This window comes from Talpa occidentalis, unplaced genomic scaffold (genome assembly GCF_014898055.3).
Source record: "Talpa occidentalis isolate TD23 unplaced genomic scaffold, MPIMG_talOcc4v2.1 talOcc4.2, whole genome shotgun sequence".
Lineage (NCBI taxonomy): Eukaryota > Metazoa > Chordata > Mammalia > Eulipotyphla > Talpidae > Talpa > Talpa occidentalis.
Genome location: NW_023602073.1, coordinates 67,096,064 through 67,118,089, shown reverse-complemented (window position 1 = coordinate 67,118,089; position 22,026 = coordinate 67,096,064). Strand labels below are relative to the sequence as shown.

General features: G+C 46.0%; 1 protein-coding gene across 3 annotated transcripts in view; it reads left to right on the top strand.

Annotated features, from left to right (window-relative positions):
* The window catches only part of CLIC5 (chloride intracellular channel 5), a 190,138-nt gene that overhangs the window by 141,635 nt on the left and 26,477 nt on the right, over positions 1 to 22,026 (top strand). For all 3 annotated transcript variants that reach the window (XM_054698845.1, XM_037519831.2, XM_054698844.1), the window contains 3 exons: positions 87 to 196; positions 5,149 to 5,274; positions 13,181 to 13,287. In XM_054698845.1, the coding sequence (XP_054554820.1) occupies positions 87 to 196; positions 5,149 to 5,274; positions 13,181 to 13,287 (343 nt within the window). The remainder of the gene's footprint in view (positions 1 to 86; positions 197 to 5,148; positions 5,275 to 13,180; positions 13,288 to 22,026) is intronic.

Here is a 22,026-nt window from a genome sequence, read left to right as displayed (position 1 = left end):
GTTCTCAAACTGATGTTTGGGGCTTATAATCCTATATTTCTTCTTGTGAATATGCACATGCCAACTCAGGACTCTCTTCATTCTAGGCTGGAATCGATGGGGAAAGCATCGGCAACTGTCCCTTTTCTCAGCGTCTCTTTATGATCCTCTGGCTGAAAGGAGTCGTGTTCAATGTCACCACTGTGGATCTGAAAAGGTAAAGGATGCTGTAATAATGAGGAATGTGTTTAGCTGCAGGAACAGAAGACCTTCCACAAAGGAGGGCAAAAGCCTTTCCTGGCCCTCAGTAACCTCCTGTTTACACCTCACTAGGCAGATGGTATCTAAGGGCACACCCCTATAACAGAGTGCTTTTCTCACTTGGGGCTGTGGGATTCGCTGCCTACGTGAGCAAGGCTGCATTAACCAGGGAGGAGGAGGGAGTGGACACTGGATGTACAACTGAGTGTGTCTGGCACAGGGATGGGCGCAACCACATGAACATTCAGAGATGGCTATCCCAGTGGCATGGGGCCCCGTCCTGAGATCCCTCCCTAGCACATTTTCAGGTGTGAGAACCTGCATTCCCAGGAGTTGGGGTCCAGACCGTTTCCTCTGCCATGTTCTCTGGCAGGTTTGGGGTTACCGACTGAGATGGAGAGTCACTAGCATTCTGTTTTGGAAATGCAGTAATAATGGCTATTATAAAAAAGCAAGCATCATTCACCATCAGGAGCCACCCTCTTTTCAGCCGTTGTTGTGGCTCCTCTCTCCCACCTGACCTTTTGTTACAGAGCAAGCCCGATCTAAAATGGGGTGCCTGACTGTGGGTCCTCACCTGCATGCTTAAAGGGGACGTATTAATGCTAAACTTCAGACATACACAAACGGTTCATGAAAGGTTTATTTACAAGGGAAGGGGAAATGAGGAAATGTACAACTCCATGAGGAAAGAGGGAGATAAATTCTTAAATGTGTCCTACTCGTTTCACTGACCTGGAATCCCAACGGCACGCTGAGAGCTGGCGGAGAGCCAAGAGCTGTGAGGCCAAGAGAGAGACCCAAGGCCCACGTCAGTCTGGTTTATACCAAACCTGGGTGCTTAACTCCGCCCTCAGGTCCCAGTAACCCTCCCTTTGGTGATGATGGGATTTGTCATTTCCAGTGTCTTGATGGCTTTGGTCTGGAGTCAGGGTGGGGTCCACAAACCTGTCTGGAGTTTGCTCAGGACATCCTTTCCCCCTAACACTTTTAACTCAAGTGGAATTGTTAGGGGGAAAGGATGTCCTGAGTTAATCCCATACAGGCTTTGTGGCCCCCACCCCCACTCCAGACTAAAGCCATCAAGACATTGGGAAAGACAAATCCCGTCACCACCAAAGGGAGGGTGGCTGGGACCTGAGGGTGGAGTTGGGCAGCCAGGTTGGATATAAAAACCAAACACGTGGGCCTTGGGGACTGGCTCGCGATCGCTCGCCTCCTGGCTTCACGGCTCCTGGCTTGCGGCCAACTCTGAGAGCGCCATTTTGGGGATTCCTGATCGGCGGATCAGGTAGGACTCATTTAAAACTTTGTCTCCCACTTTTCTCCCTGAACTGTACATTTCCTCATTTCCCCTTCCCTTGTAAATAAACCTTTTATTAACCTTTTGCGTGTGCCTGCAGTAGAGCATTGATAAGTCCTTTTAAGCGCGCGGGTGAGGACCCACAGTCAGGCACCCTGTTTTGTGTCAGGGTTGCTCTACAACAGTATCTCAAGCTTGAGGTTCACTCCCTGGATGTTTCTCTTCTGCCTCTATCCTCTTCTCTGGTGAGCTTAGTGTGTTCTCCCTGTCATCTTTATTCTATTCCCACAACCCTGCTCTCTTCAGGATATTTCCATTTGTGTTTTCTGTTATCACTCTAAAATCTGTATGTTGAAATTTGTATTTGTCATTTTTCCTTTGAGTTGGGCTCCCCTCCTGAATTTCTTTATTCTATAGAAACAGTTCCAGCTCCCTTCTCTTGCTACTTCCATTGCCAGTCTTCACTTTCAGGGCTCACCCACTCCGCTCTCTTACTTCTAAGTTCCATTCTCAGAGCCCATGCCGGATGCAGGTCCCACCTCTGCCAGCCAGGGTGCTCCTGTTTTTCTGTTCTTCAAACCGATCATTCTTCAGGCACAAGGGCCCTCTCTCTCTCTCTCTCTCTCTCTCTCTCTCTCCCTCTCTCTCTCTGTCTCATCTCTCCCTCCCCACCTTCTGTCCCTCCCTATCCCCCCATCCATCCTTTGTATTTTCCCCATTGCCTTTGGAATAAATGCAGTTGCAGCCTCCTTGTTTTCTCCTTTGTTCTTCCCAACATGATCTGCCAACACGCTCACCATGACCCAACTGGTGTGTGCTTTCCCACAAAAAAAATCACCTAACATATAACCCTGTAAAGGAGGGCTTCGTTCTTCATTTTTTACACAATGAGACAAAGGCCAAGTCTTTAAATGACTTGCTCCAACCCCACCATCCCCGCCATTAGAACTGGAGGCATGGTCCAAAGACCATGCCTTGAGGACATACAGTTATGGCATCTATATTGTCTTTCAAATGAGGCGAGGCCTTAAATCCCTCAAGGCCAGGCTGGATCACATTTGAAGGTTTTTTAGAACATATTCACCATTGCAGTTAACTCAGTCAGGCTCCCAAATAGTATCTATCAAACAAATGATGCTCATCTGCAATGCAGTTATTGCCTGTGACAATTAAGACAGCAGGAGACTTTCAAGCAGTTTGAAAAAATAGCTTCCTCCAAAGGAGAGATGACTCCCATGTAATACCAGCGGAGAAAATGGGCTTGTGTCTTTGCTGGAATCAGAATGGGAGAGGGAACCACCCAGCATTCCAAAAAACTTACCTTTCTCTTTCTTATCTGTTATCACATTTGATCCTGCCAACAAAAACCCTTTGAGGTAGGCCAGGCAAGTATCACACCTCCAGATTTATAGATAAGGAAGTGCTCTTACTGCAAAAAATGAAAAGAGAAATATATATTTCAATATACAAATATGTATTTATGTAATATATACACTGAATATAAATGTCACATATATTTATATATTTATAAATATGCATATTTATATGTATTTATAGAAATATACATATTTACAAGGATTGCATGTATAAACATATTTCAGTATATTTATAGAGTCAAGGAACATTTTTAAAATGTATGATACAATGAAGTTTAGCAATCTCTTAATTCATTTTTTTTTTTTAAGGATAGATGATCTTTTATTTTTTTAAAGATTTATTTATTTATTTATATAAGCACTGGGTACAGTCAGAAGCACGGGAGGGTGAGAGAACCCATCAGAGCCAGAGCGGGGAGCAGAGCAGGCAGAAGGACCGAAGTACACTGCTGAGGGGAGCAGCGGGCGGCAGGAGAGGTCTGCGCGCCATGTGGGACCCTCCTCTGGTGGCCGGGGAGCAGCCGGGGATGGAACCGGGGCCGCAGAGGCCGCGGGCAGCTTCGCAACCCAGCGCTCAACCGCTGCGCCACCGGGGAGGCCCTTAATTCATTTTTTATACTGGTACCACCACTCCTTGGCTGAGTGATCTTGAGCAAGTTACTTTGCTTTTCTGAGCCTCAGTTTCCTCATCTGTACACTAGAGGTATAAGTTGTGCCTCGTTTATAGGGTTATTGTGAGGATTTAGGGGAGCAGCATGGAGAGCATCTACGTTCAGTATTGATCTGATTCATCACAAAAACCCCACATGTGCTGGATTTTCTTAGCCTCACCCTCAGCCTCATGGAACAGGAACTCTGGTCAGAGCCAGGGAACTGCTAGACATCACATAATCCAAACCCATTAGACGTGGCAATGTGTAATTAAATGTTGATTATATAAATCCAGCTATAAATGCTGCAGAGGACTAACAGAAAGGGAGGGCTGTGACTGACTGGGCACCCACTGGCAATGTCCACTGACTTCAGCCGTTGTGGGTGGTAGTGCCCAAGGGTGGCAGATTCCAGAGACCATTATTCTCTGGAGTCACAAAAAACAAAAAAATAAATTAATTAACATCAATTTTTCTATCTTTAAACAACAGAGAGATTATTGCTGAAAAATAAAATAAGTTTAGATTTCCCCTTCCAGCTGCGATCTCAAGCGTGCTGCCTAGTGTTAGCCCCAGATCTCAGGAGAAAGGAAAGAATGTTCTTTTGTGGTCAAAAATGAGGGACACGTGCAATGTAAACAAATGGACTCAGTAAATTGGATTTAAAAATACTTCCAGTCTCCATGTCTAAGGAGTTTCAAGTGCCCCAGAATGCGGCTGGAGACTGTGTGTTTGGGGAACGCTACAGGAGTAACACCGTAATTGAAATTCTTCCCTTCCCCTCCCTAACTGATTACGCCAGGAATTTGTCTCAGGGCAGACTCCTTTTCCCAGTTGTTTACTTTTTCCTTAGTTCCTCCCTCTCATGGTTTCCAAGTGTGACTCCCACAAGAAGTGCTGCATTCTCAGAGAGCTTTTGGGGTGAATCGATGTCTCAGCCCAGTCTATTGAGGTCTCCATCATTATTCCTCTTCTTTGCTTCCTGTTTCCTTAGCAACACTCTATCCGCCCCCCCAACCCCCTCCAACCCTCCCCCCCTGACTTTGCTCCATCCTCAACCTCATTCTGACCAGCCGGAAGCACAGAAGCACATCTTGGGGCACGAACTGAATCTCAGATCACACGCAGGGCACTCTCTTCTGCCTGTGGCACACCCCCTTCACCATGCGGAAGGTATTTCTTAGTATAACACTATAATTGAAGCCACTAATTTTGAAAGTTTGGAATTCTGCCTAGTGTCTTTTTGTTAAGTTAAATGATGGGGAAGATTTTGAAAGCAAAGCTCAACCTTTGCCCTGGGTGTTGAAAGCTTGGTACTGATTCAGATAGTGGCCTGATAGTTCTCTCTGCTCTTTGAGTGATACTCGGCAACATCTCATCTCTCTGATATCCTGTGTTACACCTTGTCCCTTCAGAACCTTCTCCAGTCTTCCCCATCCTATGCCTCATGCTAAAAATCTGATTTTACTGATGGGCATGTTGGCTAGCAAAGGGAGCCTGATTTGTAGTAAGCCCTAGGTTTGCCTGAACATGAAGTGTGCTGTTGTTAACTACCATCTGAATTTTGCTATCTCCACAGAAAGCCAGCCGACCTACACAACCTGGCCCCTGGCGCCCACCCGCCCTTTCTGACCTTCAATGGGGAAGTGAAGACAGATGTCAATAAGATCGAGGAGTTCCTGGAGGCGACTTTGACCCCTGAAAAGTAATGAACTGCTTATTTTTTTCAGAGCCAGTGTCAGGGAAAGGCCCGTGTTGGAGGTCGAAAAGCATAGTGTTAGCTATGAGGAGGCACATTTGCAAAGAAGCCTCATCAATCTAGTGCAGGATCCTCTTTTCAGAGAATCCAGGACACCCCTCCCCAGTTGCAGAAGAGCTGCTAATCTCAAAGCTGCTTCACAATATTCAATTCCAAGAGCAGATAGCCCTATGAAGACATCTAGTCTCTCCTAAAGCGTGAATTGGGAAGGTTGACACCCTGCTATCCCTCTAAACTAGTCCCCTGTTCAGTTCACTGACCTGAAAGACCTCCTGGTGGGGTAAAGTCTGCTTCAGGTCAGAGGAGAATTGAAGGGCTGATGGAATGAAAATAAGCCAGGAGAGAGGTAACCCCCTGGCTTACCAGCACACCAAGGTATGAATAAGAGTTACATATCTGAACAAGGCAGGAGAGAGCCCATGATTTCGTGAATGAAAAAGCTAAAATCGGCCCCTCTTCTAAAATGAGCACAGGGAGAGAGAGACCAGAGGTATGGAGCTTCTGGTTGGATAGATAAGCCACAATGGATGGACAGTAGGAGTAAAGGCAAGAGGGAATTCTAAATGTTACTGGAAACTGGTCTTATTTATGAAACTACATTGTAATTGGAGATTAAAGCAGTCACATTAAAAAAAATTAGGAAAAAATATTACAAGTATGACATGCATAGACTTTATCTTGTAGATGATGGCCACTGAAAACGTTTTTATTTATGCATAGAAGAACTGGGGTGTGGGCCAGAGGTGCAGGGGGAGGGGAGGCCAAGAGGATTCACCAGAGACAGAGCGGAGAACAGAACAGGTGGATTGACTGAAATACACTGCTGAGGGGAGCAGTGGGCAAGACAGGAGAGGTCTGCTGCGCCATATGTGTGTCAGCTCCCTGGCCGGGGATCAAACTCAGGCCAAAGTGGCTGGTGATAGCTTGATAACACTGAGACTTAACCCCGTGCCACCAGGGAGTCTCCAGCCACTGAAAAATTTTAAGTAAAGAAATTGGAGATTCAGTTTTCACACTTACTTTGTTTGGTGGGGGGAAATAAGGAGAGCAGAGGATGTACAAAATGAAGGTGGAGAAGTCAATGGGGAGAAGTCAATTGGTGACAGTCTAGGCAAGACAGAGGGGAGGGCTGAGCTAAGGCAGTGACAGCGAGACTGGGCATCTGGGGCAGGAGGAAGGATTTAGGACATAGTAGGTAAAATCAGTGAGACTTGACTACTAAAACCTACTCTTGCATTATTTATTAACAGCCCTCCCCACATACCTTCATGTACCACAGCAGATAGGGACTATTATTTTCCTCATTTTACAGTTGGGGAAACTGAGGCATCAAGTCATTTGTCAAAGATCACGCATCTAGCAAATTGCTATTAAATTTAAAATTGGCTTAAAATTTCCAGCCAAGCTCTGATCAGGCCTGGGGCATTTATATGTTCTTCTTTAGAAGTATTTTCCCCATCCACGTTAGGGTGGTTTATTTCCCCACTGAGTCTAGAAAGCTGCCTCAAGCCCATTGGAAGCTGCTGAACGTGTAGACTTTAAATAAGTCTGTTAATTTTGTCATTTCCTTGGTTTTGTTCCTCTCTATTCCACATGTGAGTGAAATCAACCAAAAGCAGCCCTAGAAACCTGCCTGCAGAACTGAAGCTACCAGAGGGAGAGTGTAGGGGTGGGAGCCGAAGAGGGAGGGGCCCAAAGAACTGTGGTGGAGAGTTATGGGTACCTGGGTGGGGGCATGATGTGGTGACAGGCAACTGCAGATCTGTAATCCTATACTTCTGACTCATATACAACATAATAAGCCAATGTTACCTCAATTAAAAGTACTAAATAAATAAATGCATTAATCAAATCAGCTGGACAGCCCCACCTGTCACATCCAAAGCAGCCACCACCAAACACATCTCCCAACAGGACACCAGTCATTTTGCTGGAAGGATCCTGAGGAGCTCAGACTCCCTCCCATTCCCCTGGGGACTCATCTCTTTGCTGGCACTGGTTTGAAATCCCATGTGAGAAAATAAATGATGTTTTCAGTAACTATGGTTTAGACCTGGTCTGAGAGATCCAGAAGGGAAAGTCCTGGGTGAGGTTAGCATTTTCCCTGTTAGAAGTAATTTCGACACTCAGGAGGAATTGCTTCTGTCAGAACCACTGGGGAATGGAAAATTGAAGCGGTGAGGAGCTGAGTGTCCCACCTGGTCCTCTGCCAGGTCAGTGGATGGAGGCGTGCAGGCTGGGCTAAGTCAGAGGCCAGAGCTTCTGGCCCTGCTGGTGATTTGCTGCAACCCCAAGAACCAGCCTCTTCTTCCTCTTGGCCCCAGTGACTGCCCCCATGAAAGAACCCTGACTGCTCTAAGATTTTTCATGTGCACCTTAGCCAGACTCCCTCTGCTCCCAACTCGGCTTTTCCTTCCCCCGCTGTCTCCCTTGCAGGGGTCTCCCCTCTACATCCATAGGGGGGGCTAGTGGGGCCCCTGAGACTCCTGGATTGGTCTGCCTCTCATGTTCAAGCACATTCTTCTAGAGGACAACCATCATCAGGTTATCATCGTCTTATCAGATCCTGCAAGTTTTCTATGATCCAAACAGCTAATCCGTGTGTGATGCAGAAACTCCCTCCTCACTTCCCCATTGGTCCACATTGCCTGTCCTGAACTCTGCTTCCTCTGCCTCCATCCTTTCCTAGAGGCAGGGGACTAAGTATGATCCTGATGTGTCAGTGACCCTATTATCAATCATGCCCAGATCACACAACCTCAAAACTGTTAAGATGCAGGTCTTCAGAAGGCACTGAGGGGGGGACTATATTGATGAGACCATCAGCCATTCCAGACCCCCAGGAGTGTCCCCAGATGATTTTGCATGGGTCAGAAAGAACAGGTGCCACAATTGCCTTCTCATATGTGTCACCAAGCCCTGGGCTTGGTCCTGTAAACGGAGACCTGCTGTTCTGTCCACAAGCCACCAGCTGCCCCTGGCCTCCCACTGAGGGGGCTGAGAGGTCTGGCACTGAGACCTGAGGCCCGGAAAGTGCCAAGCCTGACCTTCTGGATCTCTAGGGGGCAGCAAAACCCCCCATAACTGTTCACAGAACACTGGTCGGCCATGTGTTTCTCATCACACTGCTGTTTGTAAAAGCTGCCAGAGAGCCAAGAAATTGTGGGAGACTTTTCCCCCTTAGCTTTATTTTTTAAAGAAAAAAAAAAAACACATACAAACACTCCAACAATTTTTTTAAAGTCACATTTGGTCCCACAAAGCATTTGGTGTCAAAATGAGGAATCCAGGAAGTCTCAAGTAGTTTCTAAATGAAACAAACTTCCATCTCATGCCTTAAACTGACCCAGTAGCACCCAGCAGGGACGGGTTGGGATTAGTGCTGGGATGACTGGAGGCTTGGAGCAGTCTCCACAGAATGAACAGTGTTAACAAGATTTGAAACTGAGCAGTTGGAGACCTGACTGTGGCCACTTTCCTACTGGGTCTGTCACATGACCTTGGCAAACCTCTCGCCCTCACATCTCTGCATCTCTTGATCTCTAAAGTCCTGTCATCCCATGAATTTCTCCAAGTGCTTTTCCAGAGCTGGTTGTTTTAATAAATAAGCTGAGTACATATGCATGATCTAATAGGAAGTCAGGAGGATAAATTGATAATATAATTCATTATTTTATTAAAGGCATAAAGATAGCTCACTATACAAAAATACAAGATTTTAAAAAATCTTCTAGAAGGCAGGGAAATAGCCTCAATACCTCCAGGACGATGACTGAGTGTATAAGGCTTGCAGTCAACATAACTTGGATTTTCATCAGTGCCACTAGCTTGTGCTACACTGCCCTGATTAGTCCCAAAATCTCAGTAATTAACAGAATAAGGGTTTATTTCTCATTTAAGCAAAATCTGCGTGGGTAGCATGGCCCACTTCCAACAGGGAGCTTTTGGAATATACATCTATCCCAGGTTCCTTAGCAGGGACAGAAGGGATCATGCATAGTGTTTAAGGGTCAGGGTTGTTAGGGTTATAGCACTTCCCCTTCCATCATATTCACCAGAATCCAGCCACGTGACCCCCACCTAACTGAGAGGGAGAAGCTGGGAATTTCACGTGGGTTATGAAGTGAGTCTGAGTGCTCTCTGCTATAGCAAAATTCTTTTTAAAACTCTAATCTTTAATTCTCACATCTATAACATGATGACCACAATGGTGACCTCACAAGGCTACCCTGGAAGATAACACAGGTTAGCCTAGAGCCTGGCACAGAGTAAGAGCTCTTTAATTGACAGCTGGAAGAGTTAGACAGAGAGCTCTGTGCCCCTTTTATGAAAGTCACCCAGCTGCAATCATAAGGACAATTGGTCACTCTGGGTCTAAAACCATAGATCCTAAGGAATGTCTTTACATGAGTAAGTCAGACTCTATCACCTCCAAGTATCGGTTGCTTGAGTAGCAAGACAAGACAAGTAAGCACACTGCCAAGGATCAGGGCATTAGCTTTCTCAAGGGAGAGTCTGGTGAGGCGAGGAAGCAGGAATAATGAAGGGAGGGGGGATGTCCTTTACTCTGCAGCTCATTAGAAAAGGAGGGTCAATATTCAAGCTACCAGGAGATCCCCTAGATTCAACTAACGTCCCTTCATCAGGCGGAAGGACTGTCTTTTTCTCCAGTGCATCCCATTGCCTGACCTATGGTGGCCTATGAGTAGTCTGTGACAAGTCAGTGGGAACTCTAAGCCCACCAGAGAACTCTATCTGCAATACTATTGTTATTATTCTGCTATTATTTGCAAATATATATATATACATTTTTTTTGGATGAGAGGCCAATTATTTTACTTCTTAGAATGAAACTCAAATGTAGGACTACAATTACTACATTTGAAAGAAGCTATCTAAAAGTAGAATGTAGAGAAGATTTTGTCAATTAGAGGAGACGTCAGCACACATTTCTGTAAAAGGCCAGATAGTAAATATTTTTGGTTCTGTATCATAGCTATTCTGTGTAGTGTGAAAACAGCCACAGACACTCTGTAAATGAGCAGACTTGACTCTGTTCTAATTAAACTGTGTGTGAACACTGAAATTTTGAATTTCATCTTATTTTTATAATCAAGAAATCATTTTTTCCAATTATTAAAAATGTAAAAGCTATTTTTAGCTCAGGGGCTGAACATAAGTAGATGTTGGGCTGGATTTGGTTTACGGCTCATAGTTTGCTAACCCCTGAGTTAGAGAATTTACCATCTCTTTGATTGTTATCAGACCACATCACAATCTTATTTCAAAGATGTTTCTATGAATTACCACTATTTGCTAGCCTGTTAGAGCAACAGAATGGACTCTATTTGCATATTTAAAATATGGTATAAATATGAAGCTAAAATAATGCACTTAATAGCCTGTGTAGTACATCTAGTTACCAACATCTATAAGATTAACATTTGAAGACTTATTTCCCACAAGGACAAACTTCTAGTGGGACACTGTGCTATACAGGAAAGACTCAGCAAGTCTCAGTGCAGCGATCCATTTTCCTGGCACACATGACTCTTTGCTCCCCATCTCAGAGTCAATCCCCTCATTCACATCTGACTTGCCTTGGTTGTGAAGAAGTGGTCAAATTGCTGGATGTCTGATCAAAAAATTGCATAATGTAAAACGAAACATCAAATGAAAAGGTACTTTCCAGGCTAGTTTCTCTTTACATTCGTACCTTAGCTAGCAAAAACAAAGAGATCTTGGTATTTATTAATAATACATTGAGGCAATCAGTTTTAAGTACAGGCCAGATTCTAAGTGAGAGGCTCAAAATAAAAAGAAACAATTCTAAATTCCAATGTCTTGGCAAATTGATCAGCATCTTGCAGGAAATCCTGTTTTGTGTCCCTAGTCAGAGCAGATGAATTTCCTAATACCCAGTATCCTCAGGAAGTAGAGTCTGTGCAGAGTGCCCCCTACTGGTGGATGGAGAAAGTTCACCCATGGCATGCAGCTGCTTCCAGCAAGCGTTTTGGAGCTTTGAGAGTAAACAGCTGAGTGAATGAGAGACCATAGCATAGAACTTCAGAGCTGGGCTTCCCGCATGAACCGGACTGATTTGGAATCCTGGCTCTGCCATCTGTCTACTGTCTACATGACCTTCAAGAAATTGCTTAATTTCTCTGTACCTCATTTTTTTCATGTGGTAAATAACAGTGCAGATTAGAGGCGTATATGAAAAATACATGTAAAGGGACTAGAATGGTGCCTGCTAAATAATAATAGGCTCTCAATACAGTTAGCTTTTGCTGATGTCAGTGAAGTGATGACCTAGGAGGAAGAACCAGGTTCTCATGGTCCCTCATATTTAGCTGGTTATTATCTGTGGGCCCGTAAATAGTTATGTAACTTCTCTGGCCTCCAGCTGCCTTCACTGTAAAATGAAGACGATGATGCCTCTGTATCTGCCTGATGACAGAGGGCTGGACCCAGTGACCTTCTGAGGACTCTTCCAATGACAAAATCTAAAATTCAACAGCCACTTAACATGGCCCAAGAGTAGACAGTTCTAGCTCATGGCCCAGTTGAGGAGCAAAATAATGGAAGCTAAACAAGCCATCTTTAAAATCTTTTTATTCAAGTTATTTAAAATATGAAAACAAACCCCCCAGCAAGAAATATTTACCTGGAGATCACAATAAACCACATTACGGATAATGAGAACCCAGCAATTGCCTCCATCTCCCCCTGCCCCTGCCTGACCATACACGGAAAGAGCTTGTGAAATGGTATTTTTCAAAACCAGTATTGCTCATTAGAATGGGGATAAGGGGATCAGAGTGATGGGTCCTCACACAAGCGTGTTTTCCTCATTCAGTCTCAGGGTGATTAAAAATAGTCCTAATGTCAGTCTGCTTCTTACATTCTTTTTTTTTTTTAAGATTTATTTATTTATTTATACAAGCACTGGGTACAGTCAGAAGTATGGGAGGGTGAGAGAATTCACCAGAGCCAGAGTGGGGAGCAGAGCAGGCAGAAGGTCCGAGGTACACTGCTGAGGGGAGCAGCGGGCGGCAGGAGAGGTCTGCGCACCATGTGGGACCCTCCTCTGGTGGCCGGGGAGCAGCTGGGAATCGAACCAGTGCTGCAGAGGCTGCGGGCAGCTTCGCAACCCAGTGCTCAACCGCTGCGCCACCGGGGAGGCCCCAGTGCCTCTTGCATTCTTTTGATTCAACATGAGATAGTGCAAGAGAGTGGGCTAGACCGAGCACATCTATCTGCATGCCTGGAAATCAAGCAATTGAAAACACTTGTCCTGCTGATGAGGCCAGTAGCTCCTGCCTCCTGGTGTTGCATGCAGATAAGAAATGCATGCAAAGGATATTTCAGAAGAGGACACTTTCTTTCGAGAAACGGTTTTGAGGGCTTAGTGCCAAGATGCCCAGTGCCTTCTCACTCCCAAATTTAGCTCTGTGCAGCTAAGATTACACTCGTAGGCCTGGCAAGGGGGTAGTTATTTAAATGTGGGTTGGGAAAATGCCTGAGATAGAGGCAAACTCCTTCCAAATTTTGATTAGAGCCTTTTCATTGTAGCATCATTGTTGGTGGTCCGGGTAAGAGGCATGTCCTGGACCCTCCAAATGGCATTCTGGTTCCCTGCCCGGGACCGTGTCCCCCAGGCAGCTCTCCAGCCTCTCTGGCCTCTGTTTGATGCTATCGGTGAACTAGGGCTGGTGGTGCCCACCATCCCCATATGGTGGGGATTGGAGATCCAGCTAGAACAGGAGTGTTGCTTGTCGTGATGGGGACAGGCACTCTGTTAAAGTGCTCCAAATTCTCACTGATCCTAGAACCCTGTCTTCTATTCCAGGTACCCCAAACTGGCAGCAAAACACCGAGAATCAAACACAGCAGGTATCGACATCTTCTCCAAGTTCTCCGCCTACATCAAAAACACAAAGCAGCAAGACAACGCTGGTGAGTGACTCCCTTCCATCGTGAGCCCCTGGCAGCACTGTCCGTTGTCCAGGGCACCTTCAGTTTGCCCACAGGCATGTCAGATACGCAGGTCAGAGAAGCCCCTAGAATCAGAGCTACTTGTTATTCGCCTAACCCATGACACAGGGCAGGGGCTTCTAGCTACTTCTCGTTGGCTAGTACAGAAGAAAAGGCTATGGGTCTTTTTGCTGAACTGGTGGGACAGATGAATTTGGAGTTTTGATTCAACATGAGACGGTGTAAGAGAGTAGGCTAGACTGCTCTCGTTGCCCAGGGTCCTGCTTCTGTTGTACTCCTGTCTGCTGGTCCCAAATGTACACCCCACCCTGTGTTTGCAGGAAGTCCTGATAGAAACAACCCATTTCAACTCTTTCTTGGTGCCCGAGAGACTTCTAGGGGCTCATCTATTGGTGGGACCGTGCGGTCATGGTGGTGAATGCTGGAGGCTGACTCCAGCTGCTGCCTTCTCCCTACAGCAGGTGCAGAGGTTGCTGGGACAGCCACTCTCCAAACCTGGCTCCTCCTGCATCTGGCCCTTAATTTCTGGCATCGATCACAGAGCTCAGGACGTGGTTATCTCTGTGCACCTTCTCAGAGGTGTTTGCATGACTCCTTCACATTCACAGCACTTTCAGTACCTCATTTGGCGTTGTCCTTTGAGATTTCACTGGAACAATTTGAGCATGTCTAGTGCTTGGGAGAATGGTGTTGGGCCCTAGAAGGAAAAGTAGGGAAGGTGACAGAGTTTGCTCATCCTTTTAGCAAGAGAGTGCCACTCTTTTACAGACTGAAGTCTGAAGTCCAGTAAAAGCAAGCAGAGTAAGTGCTTCATGAAACCTCATGACTAAACAAGTAAGCGAGTGAACATCAGTCATGCAACAGACCAGAACAAAATGGTACATTCTAGAGTCACCAAAAGGTCAGAAGAGAAAGGCAGCCATGCAGGAGGTAAAGGAGAAGAAATTTTGACAGGAACATAGTCTGTGCAGTGGGGAGTAAATAATTTAGAAACCCCTGCTGAGGATTTTGTTGGCCACAGGAACTTTGTTGCCACTTTGTGGTGGGAACACAATGAGGGACACAACAGTCGTGAACCAGTTTTGCAAGGCAAGACTCTGCTACTTGAGCATAAGTTCTTGTGCCATTTATTGAAAGCATACAGGCTAGTAAAAGCTGATCATGCAACAATGGTATGAGGATTAAAGTCTGGAGGGTGGGATTGGAATGGGGGAAAAGTTTTACAAGGAACAGAGAAAGGGACATTGTGACCATATGTCAAGAGCCATTTGTATCAGCAAAATATTTGATGTTATCAAGAGCAGAGTTATCCCGAGACCACCATGGAGAGAGTCATGTAATCAGGTCAACAGTGGCCTAGGTGTCCCTGGGGCCTGCCTCGTGATATGAACTATACTCCATAGGTAGTCAAGGAATGCTCTGATGTGATTTGTAGATAACAAATAGGTCACAGTTGCTCATGGGTGGCCAGCTAGTAGCCAATTCATAGGAACCTACAGAGGACCTGAACGATGCCAGGCACAGAACTAGATCTTAGGAAAAAAAAAAAAAAAAAACTTTCCCAGTCTGTAAGATCTGGCTGACCTAGAAGAAAAAGCTTAAATTCACAAAAAGTCCAGGAACAAGATAAGAGAGCAAATGATAATTTGATCAAAGGGAATCGGAAATGCTGCTTAACGGTCATTAAGCAGGTGTTCGCTGCAGGAAGCATTTACCTCTAGGCACTTTGATAAAGCTTCTGTAAGGGATTTCATTGGGTTCATAAAGATTAAGGGGGTGGCTAGTCGGTGGCTAGGAATAGAGGGTGGAGGTCACGAGAAAATTCTAGCAACAAAAACAGGAAGAGTAGGCTGCTATGCCAGCCTGGCAAGGACAGTCATTAGAAATGATAAGGAGGCATCATCATAAAAAGATGTCCTTTAAGGATGAGAAGAAGAATGCAGGAAATATTTTCAATATGTTTTGCTCTTGCTTGCTTCATTGCTCTTGCTTGCTTCATTGCTCCTGCTCTTGCTTCATTACTGTTTGGACCTGGTGGTGGGTTGGGTGGTGTCACACATAAACCCATGTCCATCTGGGACCTCAGAATGAGATCTGATTTGGAAATAGGGTCTTTGAAATTTGTTAGGGGTCTCAAGATGAAATGATCCTGGACTTCATGTGGTTCCTGGGTGCAAGGACTGGTGTCTTTATAAGAGGACCCACAGGGACATGGGGGAGAAGGCTATGTGAAGACGGAACAGAAATTGGGGGGATGTAGTCAGTCATAAGCTAAGGATTGCTGGACTCCCAGAAGCTGAAACAAGGGAGGATTTCTCCCCAGACCTTTGGAGAGAATGTGACCCTGCTAACACCTAGATTTTGGATACGGCCCCCAGCACTGTGAGCAAGTAGATTCCTCCTGTTTGTTTTTTTTTTAAAGATTTATTTATTTATTTATACAAGCACTGGGTACAGTCAGAAGCATGGGAGGGTGAGAGGGTTCACCAGAGCCAGAACAGGAAGCAGAACAGGCAGAAGGACCGAAGTACACTGCTGAGGGGAACAGCGGGTACCGCAGGAGAGGTCTGTGCGCCACATGGGACCCTCGCCCAGAGGGGATCGAACCGGTGCTGCAGAGGCTGCGAGCAGCTTCGCAGCCCAGCGCTCAGCCACTGTGCCACCAGGGGAGGCCCAGATTCCTCCTGTTTTAAGTCACCCAGTTTGTGTTCCTCCGTTGCGGCAGTCTCAGCACCTAGGCAATCCCTCTGAGCCATCGTGGGAGGGGCAGTGACTGTCACCTTCCGGCTGAGGACACAGAGGCAAAGGAGAGGACCCGTGGCCTGTCCTCACCCGGGGGCAGAGCTGGTTTCCAACTCGAGTTTTTGGATTCCACTCCCTGCATCCTTTCCTCTCAGCCACAAATATCTTCCTTCATACTTATAAAGCACCCTCAGAAAGATTATCCATTCTGAGCTTTCCAACTTTTTAAAGTTAAAAATGATATTTACATATTATCCCTATTTCACTGCACATCATGTATCGTATATCAATTTCTTATAAACTTAACACTCTCCAATTTTCATTGTTTCTGCTTCTTCAGTTTCACCCTGTTTTTCTCTGTCATGGGTTTGCCCTTGTGACTCCTTCTCCCCGAGCTCATTTGCACATTCCAAAGCTCCCACACTTCTGCTTCCCCAAAGAGCCTGCCCTCAGCTCCCTCTCCTGGCTTTTAAGGAGGCACCGCACAGCCATTTTTGTTGTTGTTGTTGTTGTCGTCCCCTTATCATATCTATAGCTTGCCCCTTCTCCTACTTCCCCTTCACTATTCCTTGCTCCCTCACCAACCCCCCCCACCCCCCCTTACAGCCAGCTGGCCCCACAAGTTCTGAGGCTCAGCAGCTAGGGGCCAAGGCACCTGTCCTTGTGCACCATGGCCCACCCCATACAGTTGCTCACCCCGACGTTCTGCACCCTCTCTCTGCTTTGCCTGCACCCCACCCAGGCCAGGCTGTCCTTGCAACAGTATCAGCATTGGGCTCAGGTTCCACTGAGCTGTCTTAAGACGACCACCCCATTTTTCCGTCTGAATCTTCAGCTCTGCCTCTTCTGCACTGTCCTTTCTTCGGATTGTCACTTTTGTGTTTTCAATTTATTTTTGTCTTAGTGGAGCCTTCCTTCCCTACCTCCTGCTACCTCACCACCTAATGGTCCCAACATACAGTGGGCATGGCCCCTTTCTGTCCTTTCAGCATCAAATAGTGAAAACACCCAACACTGTGACAGAGTTCTGCCTGGTGGATGATCTCTCCACTCCCATGGTGGGTGCAGAAGCCATCTTTCCAAACTTACCTTTGTTCAAAAACCTCAAGAGTCCCAAGCTGCTGGAACCCAGATCCCATTCTGGGATCCACTCCCAAGTAGCACATAAGAGAATTGTCCATTAGTTTGGATTACCCTGTTACAGTTTGTACATTCAATTATTCAGTCAACAAACACAGATAGCTTGGAATGGCTACAAATCTGAGTAAATGGTTAAATGGCATTTCCTGTGTCAAACACCATGCTAGGTCCTGGTGCTGCCAAGACAAATGGGACAAAATATTTGCCCTCGATGATCGAACTATCTACAGGGCACTGTGAAACATACGGACAGGCCATTATAGGCTGGGTTTGAACCCCAGATGTACCACTTGTAGCTGCACCACTTTGCCTGAGAGACTGATTCTCTCTGAGTCTCTGTTTCGACAAAATTTACTAAATACCATCAATTTCTTCATCTAAGGTTTGTAATATTCAGTTATTTTATAAGTCAATGCTGTAAATCCCTAAGCATGTATGTATGTAAATCCATTAGCTCATGTGTATGCGTGTGTATTATACATGTATATGTTTATGTATATAGTTTACATTGTTTGTATTTTGGAAGTATAGGGTCCTCCCTTCTGGTGCTATTACAATAGTGCTCCCCTCATCGAAGCCCCATAGTTCACCACCATGGCCCACTATGCTCCCTCCCCACTTTGTGCTTGCCTGTCTCTTCTTGCCCCACCTCTGCCCCCACATATCTCAGTTCTATAGTCAGCTTTCAGGGCTACTTTTTGAGTTTGGTTGTATCTGACCCTTTGGTTTCTCTATATTCCACATAGAAGTGATACTATCCTGTGTTTATCTTTCTCCCTCTGACTTATTTTATTTAGCCCTAATCTCTTTTAGCTCATGCCCCAAATGGCATGAGTTTATCTTTTTGACTGCTGAGTAGTATTCCATTGTGTATATATACCACATTTCCATCCATTCATCTGTTTGGGGCACTTGGATTTCATAATCTGGCTATTGTAAATAATGTTCAAATCTTATTTTTTTACCCTGCAACCAACACTTCCAAATCTCCTATATTTAGTCTTTTCTTGTTTTCCTTGTTTCTTGCTCTCTTGATTCATTTGAAATGTGTACATCAAAGGCCTATCCCTGAAGGCATTCAGCATTGTTACATTTCTCTTTCTCCCCCAAGTTATGCTGCTGGCCTCCATCTCTAAGGTCCTTCCATCTTAAACCCCTCCCCCCTTGCCTCCTGCCACTGCTCTACCCACCTTCCTCTGAGATGCCCCTGGGGCACTCAGGCTGGGGCTGCCAGATACCCACCCACCCTCCTCAGTCATTTCCTAGTGGGATCTGGATTTCTGTCTCTAAATATCCATCATACACTTTCCATTTCTTACCCTCAATGCTGTTTGAACAGATTCTGCAAACCTCTGCCAAAACCCTTGGCTTTCAAGAACTTCTTTTTAACTATTTCCCCTCATCTGAATATCAAATACCATATTTTACTTTATTTTTCACAATCCCTCTTTTTCCTTATGCTTCAGTTCCATCTGTTCTACTGATTTATTTCACTTTTGTTTGTATTATGTGTTCCAGGCCATTAACAGGGGGCTCTAATGTACATCTTCAGTTTTCTATCTTATTTGCTATTTTTTTAAAGCCTCTTTTAAACTTCACTCCTGCCCTGCCATGTTACCCCCAGACACAGCTAACATTCCTGCCCAGCATTGCCATGTCATTGTGCCACGTTGCATGTTCTCCACACTTTTTCCCATTTTCATTTTGGTCAGAGAGGAAGTGAGCCTGTGTGTGCATGTGCACCAAGGCAGGAGCCCAGCACTTTCCTACTCTATTCGCATTCGCACCTCCCAGCCTCGGTCTTTGGCACAGGCCCACTTCCACCCGACTGTCTCTTTCCCCCATTAGGAGGTATAAAGTGTCCCAACTCCAGTGTCTATGATCTCAGCCACCCACCCTGTACAGCAGGCTAGCTTTTCCTAAGCACATTTTCCCACACACGTCTCAGCCTGCCTGTACTGAATCTTGCTGTGTAAATGGTACTTTTCCCAACTTGGATGATTTTGGCCTTTCAAGACTCCCTTAGAATCCCTTTCCTCTGTAAGTGTGACTTTCCCTCTTATTGCCACCTCCACGCCCCTCTATCTTGAGGGCTTTACTTCTGTTTTAAAATGTATAGCCCACTTGTTCCAGAAATACTTGATAGCCACTCAGCAAAGCAACATACACGAGGAGGGGGGAAGGCAAAACAAGGGGTGGGGCAGGCAGGGACTCTAAAATGGAGCTCGGACGGGGGGGCCTAAAACACTACAAGCAGCTCCCAGAAGAGCCTCAATGCTTCACACAAATGGGAGACCACAAATTTGGCCCAACACTTCCTAGTGGACCCAGCCAGAAGGGGCTCCTGGTGAGCTGCAGTTGGTTCTCCCTGGAGATAAAACAAACCAACCTCCTCGAAGAGTAACAAATATTCTTGATGTGGGACTGTGGGCCATAGGCACGAAGCGACTGCTCTTCTCCGTTTCTCTGACTTTTGGGGCGTCCCTTCCCTTTGTCTGCAGACTCAGGCTGACTGACTTCAGGTGGAAGGGGGTTCTCCCTGTCTCTCGCTGCCTCCCTGCCCTGTGCTTTTCACCTGTGCCCGCCCCAACCCGGAAATCCCAGATTCTTCTTTTTTCCCCATCTGCTCTTGACGACCCATGAGATATCTCTGCATCCTCAGGCCTGTGTCACTGATTTTCCTGTTGCTCTCTGTCATTTCTAAAACTTGCAGCAGCCTGCCTGTGCCTGTCTCTTTCTGCCATAACAGATGGTCCCTCACTGTGTTGCAGAATGTGGCCCCTGACACTAACAAAAGACATGACGATGTCCTGCCTTAGCTGTCCCAGAATACTAATCCTAATGACACACTTCCAACTTCCCAAATAAAGGCCTCCAGGCCTTCTGGGGCCTTTGTGCTCAGGGTTAGGTGCTTCGAGTACCGGTCCCAGGCTTAGGTTGAGTCGTGCCACCAGCTTTTACCCTTCATTAGTTATGAGCACGGCGGCCATGTTTTCCAAGCTGAAAATCAGATGTCTAACAAATTGCCTTAATGAAAATAATCAAATCATAAGAAATGGGTACTGTCGCAGAAAATCCAGGACACATGTCCCCAAATGAAAAGCACCTGGTTGGGGCTTTGCCCTCTGCTGCTCCCTCCCACTGTCAACCTCTCCTCCAGTCCACAGCCACCCTGGCTGTTGCTGCAGAAGGAGGGTGACTGTGTCTCAGCTGCTGCCACATCCTGGCCCCAGAGCTTTTGCCAGAACAAATGGGTAGACATGGATCACCAAGTTTTCTGAGCAGTTCTGGTTCTCTTTCCAAATGTGGGTATAGATTTCTTCCTCCCTAAGGCTGGCATCAGTGGCTACACTTCCTGGAAACTGGAAGCAAGCAGTGTGCTCCCAGGTTTATTCTGAGAAAACTGATCATCACAGCCACGTACCATGAGGAAGACTCTTGGGGGATTCCAGAAACCTCAGCCAGCTCATCTCATTGGGAGGATCTTGTGTACCTGGAGAACTGCACTGGCTGTTAGCATACCTCCGTCACTCTCATGCTGCCTGTCTCTTTACTCTTTATCATTCCCCAGAGCCCTCGTGCCAGGCAGAGTGGGCACCAGCTGCACTGCCTGCTTGCTCCTTCCTCCATCTGGGCCCAAATCTTCAAATCATTCCTGCTTTTTCTTTTCTAAAAGGTGTCCCTATATTGTACCATGCTCCTGGTTGATGCTGATAAGAAAAGACTCTGTAGCTCAGGCAGTCTTTCTTTCTTTCCCCGCCTGTTCTAATTGTTTGTGCCCATACAAGCTCATTCCTGACCTTCCACCTTGCTGCCAGCCTAACTGAACTGCACCCAGACTGATTCCCCGTGCAGCCTGCTCTGCTCTACACTCCCCCCGCAACCCAGGAGTTAAAAGACCTTCTTCCTAGTGTAATCTCCTTACCCCTTTATTTTTAATTTTTTTAAGATTTATTTATTTATATAAGAACTGGGGTACAGGCCAGATGTGCGGGAGGGTGAGAAGATTCACCAGAGACAGAGTAGGGAACAGAACAGGCAGACTGACGAAATATACTGCTGAGGGGAGCAGTGGGTGAGACAGGAGAGGTCTGCTGCACCATGTGGGATTCTCGCCGGCCTGCCGGGATTGAACCCGCGCTGCTGAGGCTGCAGACAGCTTCACAGTGCGGCACTCAACTGCCTGCGCCACCAGGGAGGCCCTTCTCACCCCATTAATAACATCTATAAAGCCTTTAAATAAAATGCTAAATAAGACCAGCCCATTTGGCATATAGAAAGTTGAGAACCATAAACTTCAACTCCGTGCTAAGCAGATGTTTCCAATGAAATCTATAGTTGACAGTGAAATCACAGAAGCTACCACCTAAAGAAGGAGGTGTCACATGAATGGCAAAGAAAGAGGCTGGACCTCTGGGACTGGGACCTCCTCATCTAAGGTTGTCTTCTATTTTAAAACATTGTCATTTACTATTATAAAACCAAAAAAAAAATGCTTTCAAGTACACAAAAAGCTTTCACCTAAATTATAACATTTTGTAAGACAGCCTGATTTCAAAGATGTCATACAGGGAGAAATGTGCATCTTAGTCTTGATGAACTATGCTAGGCAATTCCCAAAGCCCTTTCCACATCGAACATTCTATTACTTCCCAGGAACTGTGCAGTGAGTTATAAGCCTTCCCTTCTGCTTGATGTTGAGCTACCTTGTTGGAAAGAAAGAAAATCGAGGTCCACGTGGCTTCCAGATCCCCCTGGGATTGCTGTCCTAACTCCACAGCCAATAAAATGTTAGCTCCACCCTCTGTCTCTCCTGTC